The following is an 18,712-nucleotide window of genomic DNA, read 5'->3' as shown; positions in this document are numbered from 1 at the left end:
CAAATCACTTTTATTGTCACATCACATGTGGAGGTACCCTGGTACAGTACATGTGAGTGAAATTCTTGTGTGCAAGCTTCACAAGCAACAGAGGTGTGCAAAAATACAATAACATAAGAACAAGCAAAATATAAGAATGGCTAAATCTGAGAGTCTATTGTAAATGCAGAGTGTGTTTACGAGAACTGCAATTTATAGCATGGTTTTATTTACACTTTACACAGTGTCACCACTTTTTTGGAAATGGGATGATCATTTCAAATTTCTCTTCAAAAGAGATCTTCACATTTGGAGGTCTGTTGGAGGTCCACTAATAAATCATTCTCATTATAATAACAGCAGATATGAATGAATGAACAAACACAGAGCCTGCTGGCTGAGTTTTAGAATAGCATGTTTATTAATGGTATATTTTTGCATAGGGAAACATACTCATTTCCAGAAATGACTTCATTAGAATCTGTCAATAGCAATGTCTAAATGTGGTTCTAAAGGTTGAATATCCCCCACAACAGATGAATAACATAAGGTCATAAACACTGGTTCAGACGGCTTTCACGCAAACATTATACATTCAAAGGGGATCAGACCGGTAAGTGCGAGACTTTAGTTTATGCCATGCAAAAATATATGACTGACAATAATTTCAGCTGAAAAACAAACAAAAAAACAAAAAATCCACATAGTAAAAAGTACTTAAAAGGCTCGGTAAAGCTGCCAAGAAACTACTTTCTGCTTGAAGCAGCAGCCCTTTCCACAGTAAATCTCGAGGTCAGGATTAATGTCAGAACTTCAGCTTTCCAATATGGAATGGAATGGACTCAGCTCTATCCAGATGTTAAAACTGTGACCAAAGTACACAATAATGAACACAGAGGCGTTCCCATATCGCTGTAACAGGGGACCGCTCTCTGCTTCACTGCAGCGTTGTTATTTTTAGGTACCAGCGTACCTCAGTGTGCATCATGCATGCCCATTTTAAGTGATAAAAAGATTTTGTTGTTGTTATCACATGGCTAACTCAATTCCAACTATAGAGTTAATGTGAAAAGGACGACAGTCTATGTGAATTGCAGTCATGCAATAACTGATGACATGTTTTAATGCCTATGCCTTCTCTGATGTAAGGGATATATGTCTGGAAGCAAGCAAGCAGTTTTTTAATATAATATCTGGAAAAGTTATGATGGAAAAAAATGTTCAAATATGCATTCAAATATTCTCTGAGAAAAAAAACTTTCATTCATTACATACTATCTTGAGCACATGGAGTAAACTGTGCAGTAGCAATGTACTTTCAGTTACACAAACAAATCAATATGGCATCACTGTCAGGGGAAAACCTGCAGCTCTACAATCCCATTTTTAGTAACCAAGTGTGGTTTCCTGCTGTAAGTCTGAATTACAGGAAAGGTTTTCAAAGGCCATTAAAAAAATTAAAAAGCAAACATGCATTTCAAGTAACAGCAAAAAAAAGAAACACATATTGGAGTCACCAAATCAATGGAGTTGTTCCAGGAAACAGCAGCAGTAGGGTAGAGCATTGAATATCATTGATAGTTCATAGAAAAGAGCCCTCTGCAGTCCCTTTGTTCCTCATACAGCAAACAGTTCAACATCTGATCATGTGCAGCCGTGAAACTAAAAAACAGGAAGTACCACCTGCAGTACGACTGTTTGCTCAGAAACAGCTGTTCACAATACTGAACATGACCTGCTAATCACAATCATCGAGCAGTTTGGACTATGGTGTGATGCAGTGTAACATGAAATATATGGACACATACATTGATTATCAGAATTTGAACTATAATAACAGTGGCCGCCTAAACAGCACTTGTTTGTCTTTAAACCACAGAGTTTCAAAAAAATCTAGAGGGAACCAAGTCAACCCCACGCTCAGTTAACGCCAGTCTGTATCTGTGGCACAAAATAAATATGCATGTATTTACTGCACTGTGTGTTTGTGTGCGTGTTCGCGGGGGTGGGGTCTTACAAAAGACGGTGAAGCGAACTAGCTTGCAGGGGGAAATAGTAGACAGTGGGTGAAAGCAAATCACAGAGCTGATTACTACAACTGACACATTATTATAACTGCATAATAATGATAATACAGACCTCCATGCACTGACAGCACAGTGGATAAATCAACTGATACAGATGCTCCGTTTGTAATGTGGCATCACATTTGTGCTGCATTTATAATGTTTTTCACGCGTGACCTATAAAAGCTGAAAATAGAACACAGCTGTAGGCCCCGAACGTAGTACAGCATAACATGAAGTACCATAAACTGCAAAACCTCTGAACTTTAGTGTCCCCCAAAATGCACACTCAGTGTTATCTCTAGATTTCCTTCAACTCTTTGGTTTGTTGTATGGCTTGTTACTTCAGGACCTGCACCGGTGAGGGCAACGCTGTTTGTCACCAAACCATGTAGGGTCTGAAAACAACACCTACAGCTTACAAAATACCTCCAACAGTAAAGTGATAGGCACTGCTTATTGACATTGTTTTTGGTAGAACTTTTCAGTTGCTGCTGCCCTGCTGGTTTATTTGAATAGAGCGAGGAACTTGATGAGTTTGCATGTCTGTACACTTTCGGTAAGAGGACAGTGTCTGCATGAGAGCCTGAACTGGTGTGTCGCTTTCTTTAAAGTTGAATTTTATAGCAAAAAAAAAAGAAAGATCATAATATCAAGACACATCACATGCCAATTATGATTAATTAATAGCTGTAATTCTTGATCAATTTGATCTTGATTTCAGTATTTTATGATATGATGATTTGATTATGATAGACCTCTATTTAAAACATTGTGTAAACATGCTGCACAAGCTTGAAACGCTATCACCTTAACAGTACTGGGCATGTGTCTTCCACTCAGCAGAGTGAGTGTGTTACTTAGGCATCCTGTTGTCAGGTTTTCATTTGGTGGGAAACAGAAATGAAGACGCACATCAACAGTTCACACTGTTTCCTGACAGCATTGCATCCAAAATGTGGATTTTAAGTCACGTGCCAGTAAACTGTGCGTACATTCTTTCCACGGGTGAAGGTTTGCGTGAGTTTCTATCGTGGTCGTCAGCTGGAGGAGAAGGAACAACTCCAAAGCTTGTACAGTTTTTTGTAAACCACTTGCACATTTTGCATGGGCATTTTTGGCTGTAATGTTTGTTAAAAATGTATTTGAAACTTTTAAAGCAACTAAATCTAAAAGCAAGTTCTATATTTCCTATACGCGTGAGGAAAAAACATGTTTGCAAATAGTGGGCCTCATCACAACTTAACCGCAATCAGACCCATCATAGGTTAATACTCTGCTTCATCGTTTTAACATTAAGTAAAGTACATAAAGATTTGGTAACCGTACAAGCAACACAGTCTGTCTTCATACAGTTTTGGATATATCACCATAGTCAGGTTACTAGATATCATTCAAGCCAAAATACATGTTATTTAAGGTTTATAATCACAGCCACTATCAAAGTCCATATAAAGCCCTGAATTAAAGCTTCTACCACTCAGCTTCGATCTATGATCTTGCAGCAACCATTACACTTTCCACTTTGGCTCATAATTTCTGATGGAACTCCCATCAGGAGGTCTCTGAGGATCCTCTGATTTGCTAAAGTTGTACACCTGACCAGGATTGGTGGGTTCTTGCTGTATTGCTACAAGTCTTAGGTCTGTGTGTGAAGAAACTAATACCTGAGGGCACGCCCTATAAGCTCCCATACCATCACCATCCTCAGCGGGTAAAAGTGTTTGTGCAACTGATGTGCAATAAAATGACCAGATATTGCTCTTTTCTAACTTGCTAGAGCGTCACGGTGCTGCCATTCTCTCTCTGTCAGTGTTTGCCCTATTATGGATGACGTGTCAGTGGTGAAGACCTTTATTTTTGAAGCAGCGATGGACCAGTATAGTCCAAGACTGAATGCTTTTTTAAGCCCTATTTCGTTTAATTTTCACCAAAATATTTGGATAAATTATTCCTTGTTTTTCTATGTATACCATTTCTGCACACAAGTACTTGACCTAAATATTTTTAACTGTTGACTCAACCTTCATTGACGCTTGCAAAAATAAGGCCATATTCTTATAAGTGTGGTGCTACAGTAAGAAGAAGCATTTCATTAGTCAAGCCCAATGAGTAATTTCAAACAGCTCGATCCTATAAAAAAGTTTCAATATTTCAGGACATAATTTATGTATTACAAAAACATTGCTACATGTGACATCACTGTCAACATTTCTTTATCACAATGACACATTTAGGAGATTGTGAAGTCTTAGCAGTTGTGCATTGTGTCATTTCACTTCAGTTGACGTCCAAACCAAACAGCTTTGTTGTCCACATTTTTCTCTAAGAGACACAATTTTCCCCATTTCATGGTTTCCACTTACTGTATAAGACAGCCACAAATGATTTAAACATTCTATACATCTTGATAACTAATAAGTGCATTTTGTATATATTTTTATACACACTGATGTGTTTAAAACTATAATTCTAAAGCAAAGTAATAATAACCCAAGGAAAACCTAAAAATAACCTAAAGCGAAGATGAGTAAAAATAATGTTAACTCAAAGTTATTTATGGCCTTTTATCACATGCTGAGTAACAGGATCGTCATATAGGCAATTGGACGGTGTTCTCATCACCAGTCATAAAGCTGCAAAGCCCTGAAATCTAAACCTGTACATGTTTAACATGCTTCCATTACATGGCAACCATACGTGGCCATACTAGCTAAAGCCCAACAAGATTTTTCCCTGCAATAAGAACCTTTAAATGTGTCTATATGCATCTAACATGGGACAATAAAACGTTAAGTAGATAGAGCTGAGCAGTGCCTCTGAAAATGGCTTTTGTTTGTATTGCGAACATTTAGGCAGGACTTACCACCAGACTTGACTTTCTCAACCCATGTTTTAGCCTCTGCAAAGTGTATTTTCAAATCAAAGCTTCCATCCATATTTAACCACGCCCAGAAAAAACATTTTACTACAACACAACGGTGTCCACATTTTCATATAACACATATCTAAGCAAATATCAAACAATGTGTGCATGTGACTTTACACATAGCAACACCAATAATGTTCACTTACATTAGCCCACAGACACCTCAGCCTACACGCCAGCCTTAAACAGCACAGCCACTGAATCCAATCAGCTATATGAGTGCAGGCAACACCTGAGTATCTCAGATAACACCAGAAAAATCCACAGAGTCTAAAGGAACTGGGAAAATACTGGGAACTGCAGTCTTTTCCATGTGTTCACGTGTTTTTGTTGCAATAAATCAAGCATGGGACCTAAATGATATATATGACAGCAGGTGTATATACTTGGAGGCTGGATCACAGTCTACAGTTCTCACACTTAGGCCTCAGTCACACCAGCCTAGAGACCTGTCAACTTCTGGGAACCTTCCAGTGAAAAATGAATATTTCCCAACCAGATGGCGAGTGGTTGCTGGGTGAAATTGCTCACACAGATGGTGCTGCATCAAAAACTTCCTTGTGATTGCTTTAGATGCTAGCAGACTGCCACAGTAGTTTGCATGGAAGATGCCAAGTTGTCTCTAAACACTACACCCGCAAGAGCAAAACTTGCTATGCAAAGTGAAAAGACAGGACATTAGCCTTCAAAGTAAAAGTCAAGCCTCACTGCTTCAGCCAACCAGCTGTAAAAGGCAAAACTTTTAGTTGGACGGCACAGGTTGTCCATTTCCGGTTTGTGTGGCACTTTTCACTACCGCTCGGAGTAGCCGAGGACACGTTTTTCTCATGTGTAGTTGCCAGATGGTAGTCAACTGATCTCCAGGCCTGCGTCACTGGGGCCATACAGACCAAGTTCACACTTTCAGTAGGTCATGATATAACAGCTGAGCTACCTTAATTGCAACCAAATGTATATTATTTAGGGAACAAAGTTGTTTTCTTCATACGACAGTAAAAAGAGCATATTTCCGCAAAGTTTCACACACTTCCTTTCACACTGTAAAAATTGCTCTATCTTTAGGATAACAGAGTAGATGATAAACAGCTAGTGGAAGCTTTCATAGAGCTTAGCCGTAAGTTACTATCTCAGGTGGCGCACCACCACAACCAAAAAATGTGCACTTGCTACACTGGTTAATGTCGAGTAATCACACATGCAGCTTTTTTGTACCGTGAAACATATGATCATGTTTCCATAAAATATTACTGTTCTTTAACTAAAGGCAAGGCACATAATGTGTTTTACGAAATATCGTGCAAAAGTTTAACAACAGAGCTATTATTAAATTCAAAGAAACATATAGCCTTCCATCCACTTCCCTCTGATGTAGTCTGCAGAACAGAGGGAGGAAAAGAAGGATGAGGAAGAGCAAGACAGAGATGGAGAGGTATTATCAAGTTGAGCCATGCATTGGTTAGGTCAGCACAGCGACCAGGACAGCACCATGCAATATACATCAGCTTTAAGACAACTTTAACTGAACCTTAAACTAAAATCCAGTTCATATCAACACTTTCTGTCCATGTCATTGATCCCTTGTAGGCACTAAATTAACTTAGCTATAGCCCCCAAACCGTGGGAAAGAAAAAGGAAATGCACCGACATCTCTGCTCTAATGCAAGGTAAAGTACATTTTAGGTGTGGCCTGACAGAAAACAGACAAGATCAAATCAAATTTCAAGATATAAGATTCAAATTATATGGGGACACGTCCAAGTAAGATTCCTTAGAAATTGATCATTCGTGCCCATTCCCATAGTAACTCACACAAGCATTTATAAATGTAAAGACAACAGGAGGCAGGAGAAACAGAAGGAAAATGTTAAAATGGAATTTCTGTTTTTTGTCCGAATTGCTGTACAAACACACGCGTGAAGCCTGTCCATATCTGTGAACTGCTGTCTTTTTCTGCTGCTTGGTGCATTTTGGTGCAAGGCGTTTGCATGATCCCACAGATGTTTGCTTCCAGTGCAAAGTAATATCTTGCATGATCAAAACTGTAAATATCACTGGAAATCCTGGGTCCAATATTTCCAGTGACTATACCACCTGCTTTGCTAACAGTTCACTGGAAGCCCAGTGAAGCAATTTTCTATCTTCTTCAGCTGTTGAACTTCAGCACATTCTCTTTAAAGCCTCTGCTTTAACTTGAGCAGGTCTGAGTGTAAACCCTTTTAAATACACAGCGCCACAAGCTTAGGGGTTCAGAATTAATCACGTAAACAAAGCTTCCTCACGCAAAAAAGTCAGTCATGAAGTTCCATTAGATTCTGTACTGGGACCAGTACCTACATTATATATGCTTCCTTTACGGACTATTATTAGAACACACTGCAAACATTTATTTTATCTACTGAGCCAGTTTTAGTGCTGTTGAGCCACATGACAAATTCAAATGGCTAAATGCTGCTGGGGCACATGCACTTCTCCTCCCCTTTTTTTCACTGTATTATATCCTAATGTTTACCTTACCATATAAAGACAAAACTGTTGTCGTAAACTGGTGCTATGTGAATATTATAGAATTGAATCATTGTCCTGCTGAATGATAAAATGTCCTCAGGTAAGTTTTCCATAGAACGTGGAAACAAAGCTCTGCAAGATTCTGTTTTCTTTTCTGAGAACAGAAAGTGTTCAGACCTACATCCTAGGGAGCATTGGGTTTCCTAGTTAAAGCTGAAAATATATGGCTCTCTGAACCAATATCCATTTTATTATTTCGCATTGAAGGTGCTGAAGCATAGGACTTGAAGAAAACTGTCATTGGTCAGACCACAGCAGTGGGGACACTTTAAAAAAAAACTTTCTTCCAATAAGAATATTTGTTTCCAAGGAGATGGAGACAAATGTGGGTCATGAAAACAGCCTACAACAACTACACCAAGGAACAATGTCTGGAGTTTTCTCTTACTCTCTGTGCACAGAAAGCAAGTGGAAAAAACTGACGGACTGCAGAAACAATCCAGCAGAAAATTTCCTGTGAATAATACAGGTTACTCGGAAACTCTTCTCGTGTGGTATCCAATCAGATTGCACTATCAAAAACACATTTTTACATCGTTACATCCACGGAAAAATAACAAGTGTTTAGGAAACTGCTTTAGACTCACCAGTTCTTAGAAATAAATTATGGCACAGACTATAATGTATTACTTCTTAAAAATCTTGACATTGTCAACATGTAACATTATCTTACACAAATGACATTGTGTAAGATTTACCAAAGGGCCATGGTGCACATGTCTACTACAGTTTCTTTTAGAGTTTACAATGAATTTTATTTGCCAGAACTGATGATGTTTAAGGTGCATTCAAGAATCTGATCCTCATTTTATTCCTTCTTTCATCGTTATGTTTTTTCACCTTTTTAAATGTTTCTGAAGATTTCAGTCAATGTTAAAATGTAGCTTGCAAGCCTCAGTAGACCACTATAGAAATGTATTTGATAACTGAAGCTGTGAAACGTCAGCGATAACAGAACACTGCTTTGCCTCGCAAGCAATAATGCAAACTCTATATCAACATTTACACAGAAAACCAAGGGCTCGACCTACCTTAAAATGCTTAATTTGTTGATGTTGGCACTTCAAACTGGAAAACAACTCTAGCACCGTTCTTCTGTTCACCTGTGTCGCCCAGCCCAGTCCCAAATCAAACCCTACTGCTGCTGTTCCATCACACGTTGTTCAGATTGGGTTGGGGTTGAACTACACAGAGCAGAACTTGTCAGGGACCACCACTTATTCTACAGCTAGACGACACACCCAGATTTTGTCCACAGTTCAAGTCATATATGCATAACATGCTCATCAGCATCAACACCTTCATCAAAAACAAAAAACAGTCTGCTAAACCTCCAGCTTGGCAACATACCACATCATAACTTTTGAAAGAAACGTATTTTACTGTAATCATAGTGCAGCACCTGCTTTATCTCTTTCTAACCCACCCACACACAAACACAGATCCTGTCATTTTGAGACAAACAGAAACTACAGGACATCTCTTCAAAGCAGGAATGAGTGTGGAAATGCAGGAACCATCACATTCTCATACACAATCATCTACAGACACACACGCACACTACATTACACAACCAGGCTACAGTTCAGCCACATTCAGCAGCCAATGTACTGCTGGCTGTGCTGCCACATCATCCAGGTATGTGTTTGCCTTTTGATAATTCTACTGAGGAAGTCACGTCAATGTCAAACACTGTACGTTTGGAACTGAGGTCATGGCCCACTCATGCACTCTAACATGGCATAGTAAAACTGGGCCTTGCTCCACACTTGCTTTCAGCTGTAGCATTGTGTGCTGTGGAGGAGGAGGCATGAATATAGCTCTTATATTCCACTATTACTCGTTGTTTTCTACCAAAGAGCACAATCAAACAGTCTTACAAACATGAGCCTTGCAAAGCAACTAAATAATTTCAGGTGGATGATTGTCAATAAAAAAGATGAAGCCTCTGTGTTTTGTTGGGAAGAGTGAAAGAAACTGCGCTATTCAGCTTGTAATTTTCTTCAGACGTATCAATGACATACTTAAAAAGTGCAAATAAACATTAAATATTAACAACCTCTTCTGGTCGGTTCAGAAATTAAAGGAGGCTTATTTGCATATATTATAAGCAGCACCTGCAGCGGAGAGTGGGGCATTTTAAGTGTTGAGGGAGGGATGAGGTCTATATAGGCCTTGTAGTTGACTTAGTGTCGAGATCCAGGGTACAGGGGTCAAGGCTGACATCCATCCCAGGGAAACAGGACTCATCCTGGGGACACAGTTAAGTTTCAGGCTTCTGAGAATCTGATGTGTTGATGCCTGGTTCTGGTCTGTAGTTCATTTGGACCAATGAAACCTCTGCATTAAGTCGTTACTTTTCTTTGAAAATATGCCATTTGTGACAAACATGTAATGTCATAAAGCATAGTTCATTCTGGGGATATAAAACGGCTGAGAGAGCCCAGCATCCTTCTTCCATCCAGGACGTCTCTTTACACATATATAAATATATTGCAACGTATATTTATATATATGTATGACCAGAGGTTAATACATTTTTCCTCTGGAAATGTCTTCACAACATGATTTTTCCCCCCCAGAAGTTTACTGTCATGACAATCACGTTTCCTCCAAAGTTCCCTCAGTTGCCCAAATACCAAGACTGGAAAGGAGACAGACACACAATTAAAACACAAATACAACGACTCAGCTTAGAAATGTACAAAGTCAGAGTTCCTCTCACACACAAGTATAATCCAGGACTTTCTTGATCATGTTGAACTAAACACTGCTACTGAAAATATTTATGTGCAGTATTAGGGAGACGTTTGCCAGCAGCAGCTACAACTCAACCTTTGAAACTTCCATTTGGGAATACACGACACAGAACTAAAAATACCAGAATTTTCCAGATATTGAACAGTGAAATCTCTAAATTTCTGGTGTTTGGGGTCATCTAATCCTTCCTGAAACGACTTTTACAATGAAGTAAACCATACTGACCTGCGCTTGGTAGAGTCCACCTGGGTCTCGAGGGGTGACTCCCACGAAGGATGATCGATTAGCTGGAGGGGTCCCCGGGGCAGAGTATGCTGAGGGTTAACAACAACAACTCTGCTCACTGTAGAATATTTGGCTGAATTAAGTTTGCTTATTGTTCGTCTTTCCCTTCAGAATTATCTGAGAAATTGATGTGAACTGGGCAGAGTATTGCCCATCTCCTCTTTACTCTATATTCTATAAATATATTATATTTATTCTGTCTGTATTGCAGGTTGGAAGTTGGAATAAAACCCCAAACTCCACAAATGTCGCCCAGCTTAGATCTGGGCTTTAAGTGTCCACTGTATATGAAATACAACTGACACACATTTAAATGTTTACACAGAAATGAGCAGAAAGGTAACAGCAATGTAAACAAAATATTCAATTAACTGCTAACTAACAACGACATTGTAACAACACTGTCTTTATCAGGTATTAACATCAGTCCACCTCCTGCATCTGGACCTGCCAGTCTATTCTCATACCTCTTTTTACAAGAAAGTGCAAATGGGTCACCTGCTCAACCAAGTGAGTGCAGAAAGCAGTATCTCAAAAGGCAGAGTTAATTCTTTTCATATTGTGTTTGAATGATAATGACCATCTCCTAACAGTGTCGTTTTTGAAAAACATTTTCCACTTTTAATGTATGTAGTTGATCTGAATAACAGTATGGCATCAGATTTCTGTCAGAAATCACAAACTTGACAAAATATGAGAAAATTCTAATATCGTGCATTGAACATGGAAGTGTACACAGCAGCTTCCACTGAACTGTTTTATTCTGGGCAGCATATTAATATTTGCTTATACTTTGGAAAATCAAATTTGCAGCGTTTACTAATAACTTTTATTTGACCAGCTTGATACTGAAGATATACTGGAAGTTATTTGATTTTATGGAACAGATCATTAGTTGCTCTACTTGTCACTGATGCTCTAAGCCTCATTTTCACCGGTATTCACTGAAATGTTTTGTACAAACTGTATATATATGTATATATTATCTGTATATATAGTAGATTATTTATGACCACTTACTGGGTGATGTGGGGGAGTTTGCTCCTGCATCAGAGGACGTGGTAGTAGCTTTTGACTCTGTAGGAAGGGTCGGCCTAGAAAGGGAGGATGGGGGACTCGCCAGAGAGGGTGCAGGTCCAGGGGGTGCCAACATTTGTGACGAGATGTAGTGACTGGGCACTTTGACCTGGTTACTTCCATTCAGCTGGAATATTTTGGAAATATGAATTTTATTCATTAAAGAAGCATTAAACCCACAGTAATATGAAATATGCTAGTGTTATGGACAGAGGTGATGTCATGTGCCCCTGAGGGGCTACAACAGATCATCTGCGTCCATCTCACCCTATCCCAGCATCCTCCTTGGTCACACAAGCCCTCTACATGTGCTCCTTTATTACATCTTCTGAGGTCTTCCTCTTTTCCTCCTGCCTCTCAGCTCCATCTTCATCATCATCCTCTGTCTGATATATCCGCACTCGCTCTCCTGCACATGTCCAAACTATCTCAGCCTCTCTGGCTGTCCTTCTGATGTCCTCATTTCTAACCTTCTATATTTCTACACCTTGCATGTTCACCTTTCCTCCTGTCTCCCTCTAATTCACGCACACATATCCTGACTTGCTTCTACCTTCACCGCTCCACATTCAGGGGGTTTTTTTATGTAAAAAAAAGTACTTGCTGCATCAAAGTTCTTCTCTTTGTGTCTTTTTTTACTTTTATGTTTATACATGTGGAGATATTGTCACTCTCCATCTATAGACAGGGGTGCGCATAAGTGGTCCGCAGGTGCGCATGCGCTGTCAAAATAAAAGATGCACACCAGATGAGAAGTTGCAATGCGCATTTGTGTACATAAGATTTTCTGGCTTCAAACAAATGCCAGCTCACCTCCTGCAACCACTTTTCCGAGAATACACGCTTCTTTTGCGGTTCGGACTCCTTCTGACATTTCTTTGGAGGTGGAGGAACACCAAAGTAATTGCTTAAAGGAGCTTGCTTCTTCGACATCTTTAAGAGTTCTAAACAAACGTCTGTCCTCCTCCAGAAAATCTTATGTACGCAAACGCGCGTTGCAACTTCTTATCTGGCGCACGTCTTTTATTTTGACAGCACATGTGCATCTGCGGACCACTTATGTGCAACCCTGTCTATAGTTACAAAGTGCTGCAGGTCTGGAGGAACTGCTAATATGGTGATTGAATTGGTTGCACAAGAAATATCTGTCTTCAAAAACATTTGTACTTATTTTTGCAGCATACATGTAATACTAGCTTGAGGTGCAATGGAGAAAGGGAATAGTGTGTTGGCTTGTGTTGACTAGATGTACTCACTGAGCTAGGGGTTTGATTGGCAGGGTCACAGGCTAATGAAACCAGATCCTTTAGAGGGTCTTGGGCAAGATGAGGAGGATAACGGATCGCTCCATGGGGGAAGTAGGAGGAAGATGGGAAATGAAGAGATGAGGAGGGATGTGGACTCCGGGACAGACCTGAGAAAAAAAATGACATGTTGTTCTGTGCATCCTTTAAGTAAATAACAAATTAACATATAACATTAACATTAACACACACACACACATATATGTGTGTGTGTGTGTGTGTGTGTGTGTGTGTGTGTGTGTGTGTGTGTGTGTGTGTGCGCTACTGACCACTGTGAACAGCTATAACAGGCCGGTGGTGCTGAGTAAAGGAACCCATTCTTGGTGAGTCTTCCTGGGGAGAAGGACTGTCCAGTTCTGCCTTCTTCACCGGGGGAGACAGCCCTAAATGAATCCCACAACACACAGACACACACACAGACACGCACGCACACACACAAAAGCACCCAAAATTTTCTGTCATTTGTACTTATGTTAGTTTCTCTAGAAATTGGTCTTAAAATAATATAATATATAATCATGAAGCACACGATCCTGACTCAGCAGAAACCAGTTGTGTACTAGACCACAGGTATTTGTATGGCTTATAATGGAAAGGTTTTCCAACTGTTTCCCTTTGTGCTGATGTTGCATTTTAAAACGTTTTGTGGCACCTAACCAAAAAAGTAAGACATTGTATGTAAGTGATACTCAGCTCCATCAAATTAGAATCAGAATTTCCAGGTTAGGCGCCGGTGATTAGAACTTTGTTAGAGTGGCGTGAGGAACCTGTCATTCTTAAATGTCAGATGTGGTCTGCCGTTCTTCTTTGGTATTTGGAAAGTATAAGGCAAAGAGTGCAAGCATTGGTGCCCTTCCATGTGCATACGTGGGAAGCTGGAAATGAGAATAACAGTAAGAGCCCCTCCCAGAGCCCCCCAGAGTAGACAACGGTCACAGAATATGGACTGACTGAGTCACATAGCATAAATGTGGTGGGATGCAAAAGCTAAAGCAGATTAAAATGCACAGTTTTCAGTTTCAGTTTTCAGTTTTATTCGTCATATGCAAGTTAGCACAGGGTCAACATTGCAATGAAATGTGTTTGACGAGCAGCAGTCACTCAGCAGCATGATACAGTAGAAGAATATATAATAAAATATAATAAAATAAATAAAATAAAATAAAGTAATTAAAAAAATAGAAAAATAGTAAGGAGCAAAATATTAGAGAGACGTGGTAAAAGAGAAAAGATGACTGAATATATATGTATCTATAAATATAAATATATGTACACTAGTGATTAAATAAGAAAATCTTGAAAAGAAATATGACGGGAGGGCAGATGGGATATTGTACAGGAATGAGCAGCAGAAAATTACAGTATTGTACTTTTTAAATATAAATAGCAATAACAATAAAGTGGAGTGACCAGTGCAGATTAAACAGAGTACTTGTGAAGCTGCAAGTAGCTTCTGAGTGCGTCCTGTGCACTGTGTTGTATGTGTTTGAGTGTTGTGGTTGAGGTGTCGTATGGCTTGGTGGTAAAAACTGTTTTTAAGTCTTGTAGTCCGAGCAGACAGACTCCTGTAACGTCTGCCAGATGGTAACAAGGAGAACAGCTGATGTGCTGGGTGGCTGTGGTCCTTGATGATGCTGTGTGCTTTACGGAGGCATCGCTGGAGATAAATGTCCTGAATGGCAGGAAGCCTCGTGCCAGTGATGTGCTCTGCTGCCTTCACAACCCTCTGTAGTGATTTACGGCTGCTGGCAGAGCAGCTTCCGTACCAAACTGTGATGCAGCTCGTCAGCAAGCTCTCAATTGCACACCTGTAAAAATTTGAGGTGATGTTGGCGTTCATGCCAAACTTCCTCAGCCTCCTCAGGAAATAAAGCCGCTGGCGAGCTTTCCTGATAGCAGTGTCTGTGTGAAGGGTCCAGGAGAAGTCCTCTGTGATGTTGACTCCAAGGAACTTGAAGCTTCTGACCCTTTCGACCTTGACACCGTTGATGTGGCTGGGCTGGTGTTCTCTGACTGGTTGTTTCCGGTAGTCCACTATCATCTCTCTAGTTTTGCTGATGTTGAGAGTCAGGTTATTTTCCAGACACCACTTGTACAGTGCCATCACCTCCTCTCTATAGGCCGTCTCATCATTGTCTGTGATGAGGCCGATGATGGTTGTGTCATCCGCAAACTTGATGATGATGTTGGAGTCGTGTTTAGCAACACAGTCGTGTGTGAACAGGAAATATAGGAGGGGGCTAAGCACACAACCCTGTGGCGTACCTGTGTTTAGGATGAGTGATGAGGAGGTGTGCTTACCAACTTTCACCACCTGGGGCCTGTTTGTGAGGAAGCTTAGAATCCATCTGCAGATTGGTGTTTCCAGCCCAAGGTCGACGAGCTTCATGGCAAGTTTTGAGGGGATGATGGTGTGAAATGCCGAGCTGTAGTCGATGAAGAGCATCCTTGCATATGTATTCCCTTTCTCCAGGTGAGTGAGGGTGGTGTGCGTTGCCAGGGCGATGGCATCCTCTGTGGCTCTGTTTGTCTGATAGGCAAACTGAAGAGGGTCCAGTGTGTCAGGGAGGAAGGAGCAGATGTGACTTTTGACCAGCCGCTCCAGGCACTTCATGATGACGGATGTCAGTGCAACAGGACGGTAGTCATTCAGACGGGAGACCACTGATTTTTTGGGAACGGCAATGATGGTGGATGCTTTGAGGGACGTGGGGACCACTGACTGCCTCAGGGAGAGGTTGAAGATGTTGGTGAACACCTCTGCCAGCTCGTCTGCACACACTCTGAGTAGCCGGCCTGGGATGCCGTCCGGTCCCGGAGCTTTGTAAGGATTGACCTTTTTAAAGGTCCATCTCACAGCTTCTGTTTTCAGAGTTAAAGTTGCAGCCTCACTGTCCTCCTGAGGGTAGAGGATTCTGACGCAGACAACAGATCTGTTGTCTGCGTCAAAACGAGCATAGAAGTTGTTAAGCTCGTCTGCAAGAGATGCAGTGGGCTGAACACTGACTGTGTTGTCCTTCTTGTAGTCAGTGATGCAGCGCGCCCTTCATTGCAATGTATAGAAGGTATCTGCTGAGCCAGCAGCTGATACAGGCTGCCTGAGCAAATCCTATTCTTATGCATAACAACTGTCCAGAATCTGTTCATGACCCTGCCTCTTGATAAAAATACTGATAAAATATATGAATTCATTATTATTTAATTATACTACTGACTAGCTAGTATCGTTTTGGTGAATAACAGGATTTTCCTACATGCTAATCTTAAATATAATAATCCAAATAAGTGCATCACAAGCTTTAGGGCCAGATTTAATAAACAGGGCAAATTAGCATCTGAGCACAATACCCAAATAGGTTAGTTTTAGTTAATAGATTTAGTTGTTAGTTTTGATGAATTAGCAGTAAATTGCACAAATGTACTAACACAAATGTTAGTACATTAGTTTACATACTTGATTTAAATATTCTCCTCACAGAAATAGATATACAACATAGTCAGTCGCATAAAAATCCCGCCTCTTGCATTCAATTATGTCACTGTGCTCTCTTCATAATTACCAACAATATTTTTTTAAATGCCAAAAACCCGTTTGTGATGGTGCAATGTATTAGTAAACCTGGCCCTAATCTGTTCAACAGCATGACTGTAAATAGGAAAGTCGATATGGTAGTCTTACCTCCTTCCATGTCATCAGTCCAGTTCCTGGAGCTGCTGGCTGGTGAGGAAGGTGAATGGTAATACTCCCCACCTGGACTATCAGCCTCTTCCTCTATAGAGCCAGACTTATGACGTTTACTCCTGAAGACACATAGAGAGATGCTCACACATTTAGGATCCTGGTTTCACTGAGCACCATGTGAGGAGATCAAGCATAGTCCAGTGTTAAAATGCATAAGGTAAGATTACTGTGAGGCCATAAGGACCTGTGTGTGGGCTGAAGTCAACTTGCTTTTTAGCAGCATTACTGTTTCCCGTTTCATTCAGAGACCCAAATCATTTACAATCCAACCCCGGCAGCCCATTTTCATTTAACCATTTCTGGGCCTTTCTGGCCTTTGCTGCATGTCCCCCCCCCCTCTCTCTGCTTTCCTGTCAGTCTCAACTGTCACTATTAAATATTATTAATATTATTAAATAAAGCCAAAAAAGGGCAAGAATCAAAAAAACATTTCTGTAAACTATTGTGTACTGTTATCATGTCAGATAAATTCTGTAAAGAATAAGTGGTGTTTCTTACTTTTCCAACCATATACTGATTTTAGTCCGCACAATAACACACTGCACACTTAATGTTCCTCCTAAGTGCAATTGATTTTCCAATGAATACTTGTTGCAAACTTAAGATGCCTAGTGAATAAAAACATTCAACTGGACACATTCTTTCATCTCCTGCTGAATTTGCAAGTCTGCCCACTTAGAAAGAAATGAACGGTTTCTCGTTTTTATGACAGTTTTGTTCTGATGGAGAGCGACAGAACGTCAAACAGGAAAACACATTAAATAAAAGTTCTGAACGGATTTTCACGTCATTGTGAAAAAAGTATTTGATTCTCAAGAACAACATGACTTAGTACTTAGTGGATGAGTAAACCAGCAAGAATGGTAAATTGTCTGATTCTTATATAGCACGTGTCTACTCTTCCAGAGCACTCAGAGCGCTTTATACAAAATGCTACATTCACCCAATCGTACAAGCACTTTCTTCTATGCTTTTAAGTGCTTACTAACTAACGTTCACACACATTCATGCTCCGATGGATGCAAGAGCAACTTTGTCCAAGGACATTTGGCATGCCCACTGGGGTGAGTCAGGGATCGAAGCACCAACTGTCTTATCAGGAGATACCTCCTGAGCTACTTCTTACTGCTACATGCAGGAAGAAGTTTCTTGTATTTGGTTACCAGGTTTACACACATCTCAGGAGGGATTTCGGCCTACTCCTCTTCACACACTCTCTCTAAATCCTTTAGGTTTCTTGGCTGTTGCTTAGAAACTGGAAGCTTTAGCTTTCACCACCTTAATGTGCTTCATCTCATCAACATCCTGGCTGAGAGAAGGAGGTTCTCATCCAAGATTTTATTGTGAAATCATCTTTAGCAGAAAAACAGGCCAAACTATGATGTTTCCAACTCTGTGTTTGATTGTGCGGATGATGTTCTTTGAGTCACATTCAACCTTTTTCTGCCTCCAAACATGGCGGGCGGAGCTGATGTCAAAGAGGTCAAATCTGGTTTCATCTGACTGCAGCATTTTCTTCCAATCCTTCTTTGTAAGTGAGCAAACTTGCAAATTGTGCAGATATGTGTGTGTGATATGGCCGGGGAAATCAAAAGTTTGCCACAGACGTGTGTTTACCAGGCCGACTGAATGAAAAGCTGACTAATTCTTCACTGTGACAAAGAAGAAATTCTGCCAGTCTTTCCTGTGGTAGTTGCTCATTTATTACTGCCTAACATTAACCCTTCAGCACAGATACAGGCTTGTCTGAGCTTTATCTTATTTTTGGCACAAATGTACTATAGAAAGTTTATTTTTGTATTGGGGTCAATGACTAAAGGTGTTTCTGTACCTACAGTGAAAAAAGTAAGAAAATAGTAAGAGAGCAAAGAGCAAAACACGACCTTAAAGAAAGAGACTTTTGCTTGAATAAATTCTTAAAGCTACTTTATCCTATTAAATGTGATTTAAATGAGCAATTCAGAAAACTGCTCTCCAATAAAACAAAGGCTGAAGTGTTAGAAAG

At 40.2% G+C, this 18,712-nt stretch overlaps 1 protein-coding gene across 2 annotated transcripts in view; it reads right to left on the bottom strand.

Annotated features, from left to right (window-relative positions):
- Positions 1-377: 377 nt before the first annotated feature.
- The window catches only part of nfic (nuclear factor I/C), a 37,523-nt gene continuing 19,188 nt past the window's right edge, over positions 378-18,712 (bottom strand). For both annotated transcript variants that reach the window (XM_085435990.1, XM_085435992.1), the window contains exons 8-13: positions 16,645-16,766; positions 13,235-13,348; positions 12,918-13,075; positions 11,605-11,788; positions 10,525-10,613; positions 378-10,183 (exon numbers count right to left, since the gene is read on the bottom strand). In XM_085435990.1, the coding sequence (XP_085292116.1) occupies positions 10,163-10,183; positions 10,525-10,613; positions 11,605-11,788; positions 12,918-13,075; positions 13,235-13,348; positions 16,645-16,766 (688 nt within the window). In that variant the 3' untranslated portion in view covers positions 378-10,162. The remainder of the gene's footprint in view (positions 10,184-10,524; positions 10,614-11,604; positions 11,789-12,917; positions 13,076-13,234; positions 13,349-16,644; positions 16,767-18,712) is intronic.

The sequence above is a fragment of the Copadichromis virginalis genome, linkage group LG17 (genome assembly GCF_057382275.1).
Source record: "Copadichromis virginalis isolate Kocher_CV1m ecotype Utaka linkage group LG17, C_Virginalis_male_GT1.1, whole genome shotgun sequence".
In the NCBI taxonomy this organism is placed as follows: Eukaryota; Metazoa; Chordata; class Actinopteri; order Cichliformes; family Cichlidae; genus Copadichromis; species Copadichromis virginalis.
This window is presented reverse-complemented; position numbering and strand designations above follow the sequence as displayed.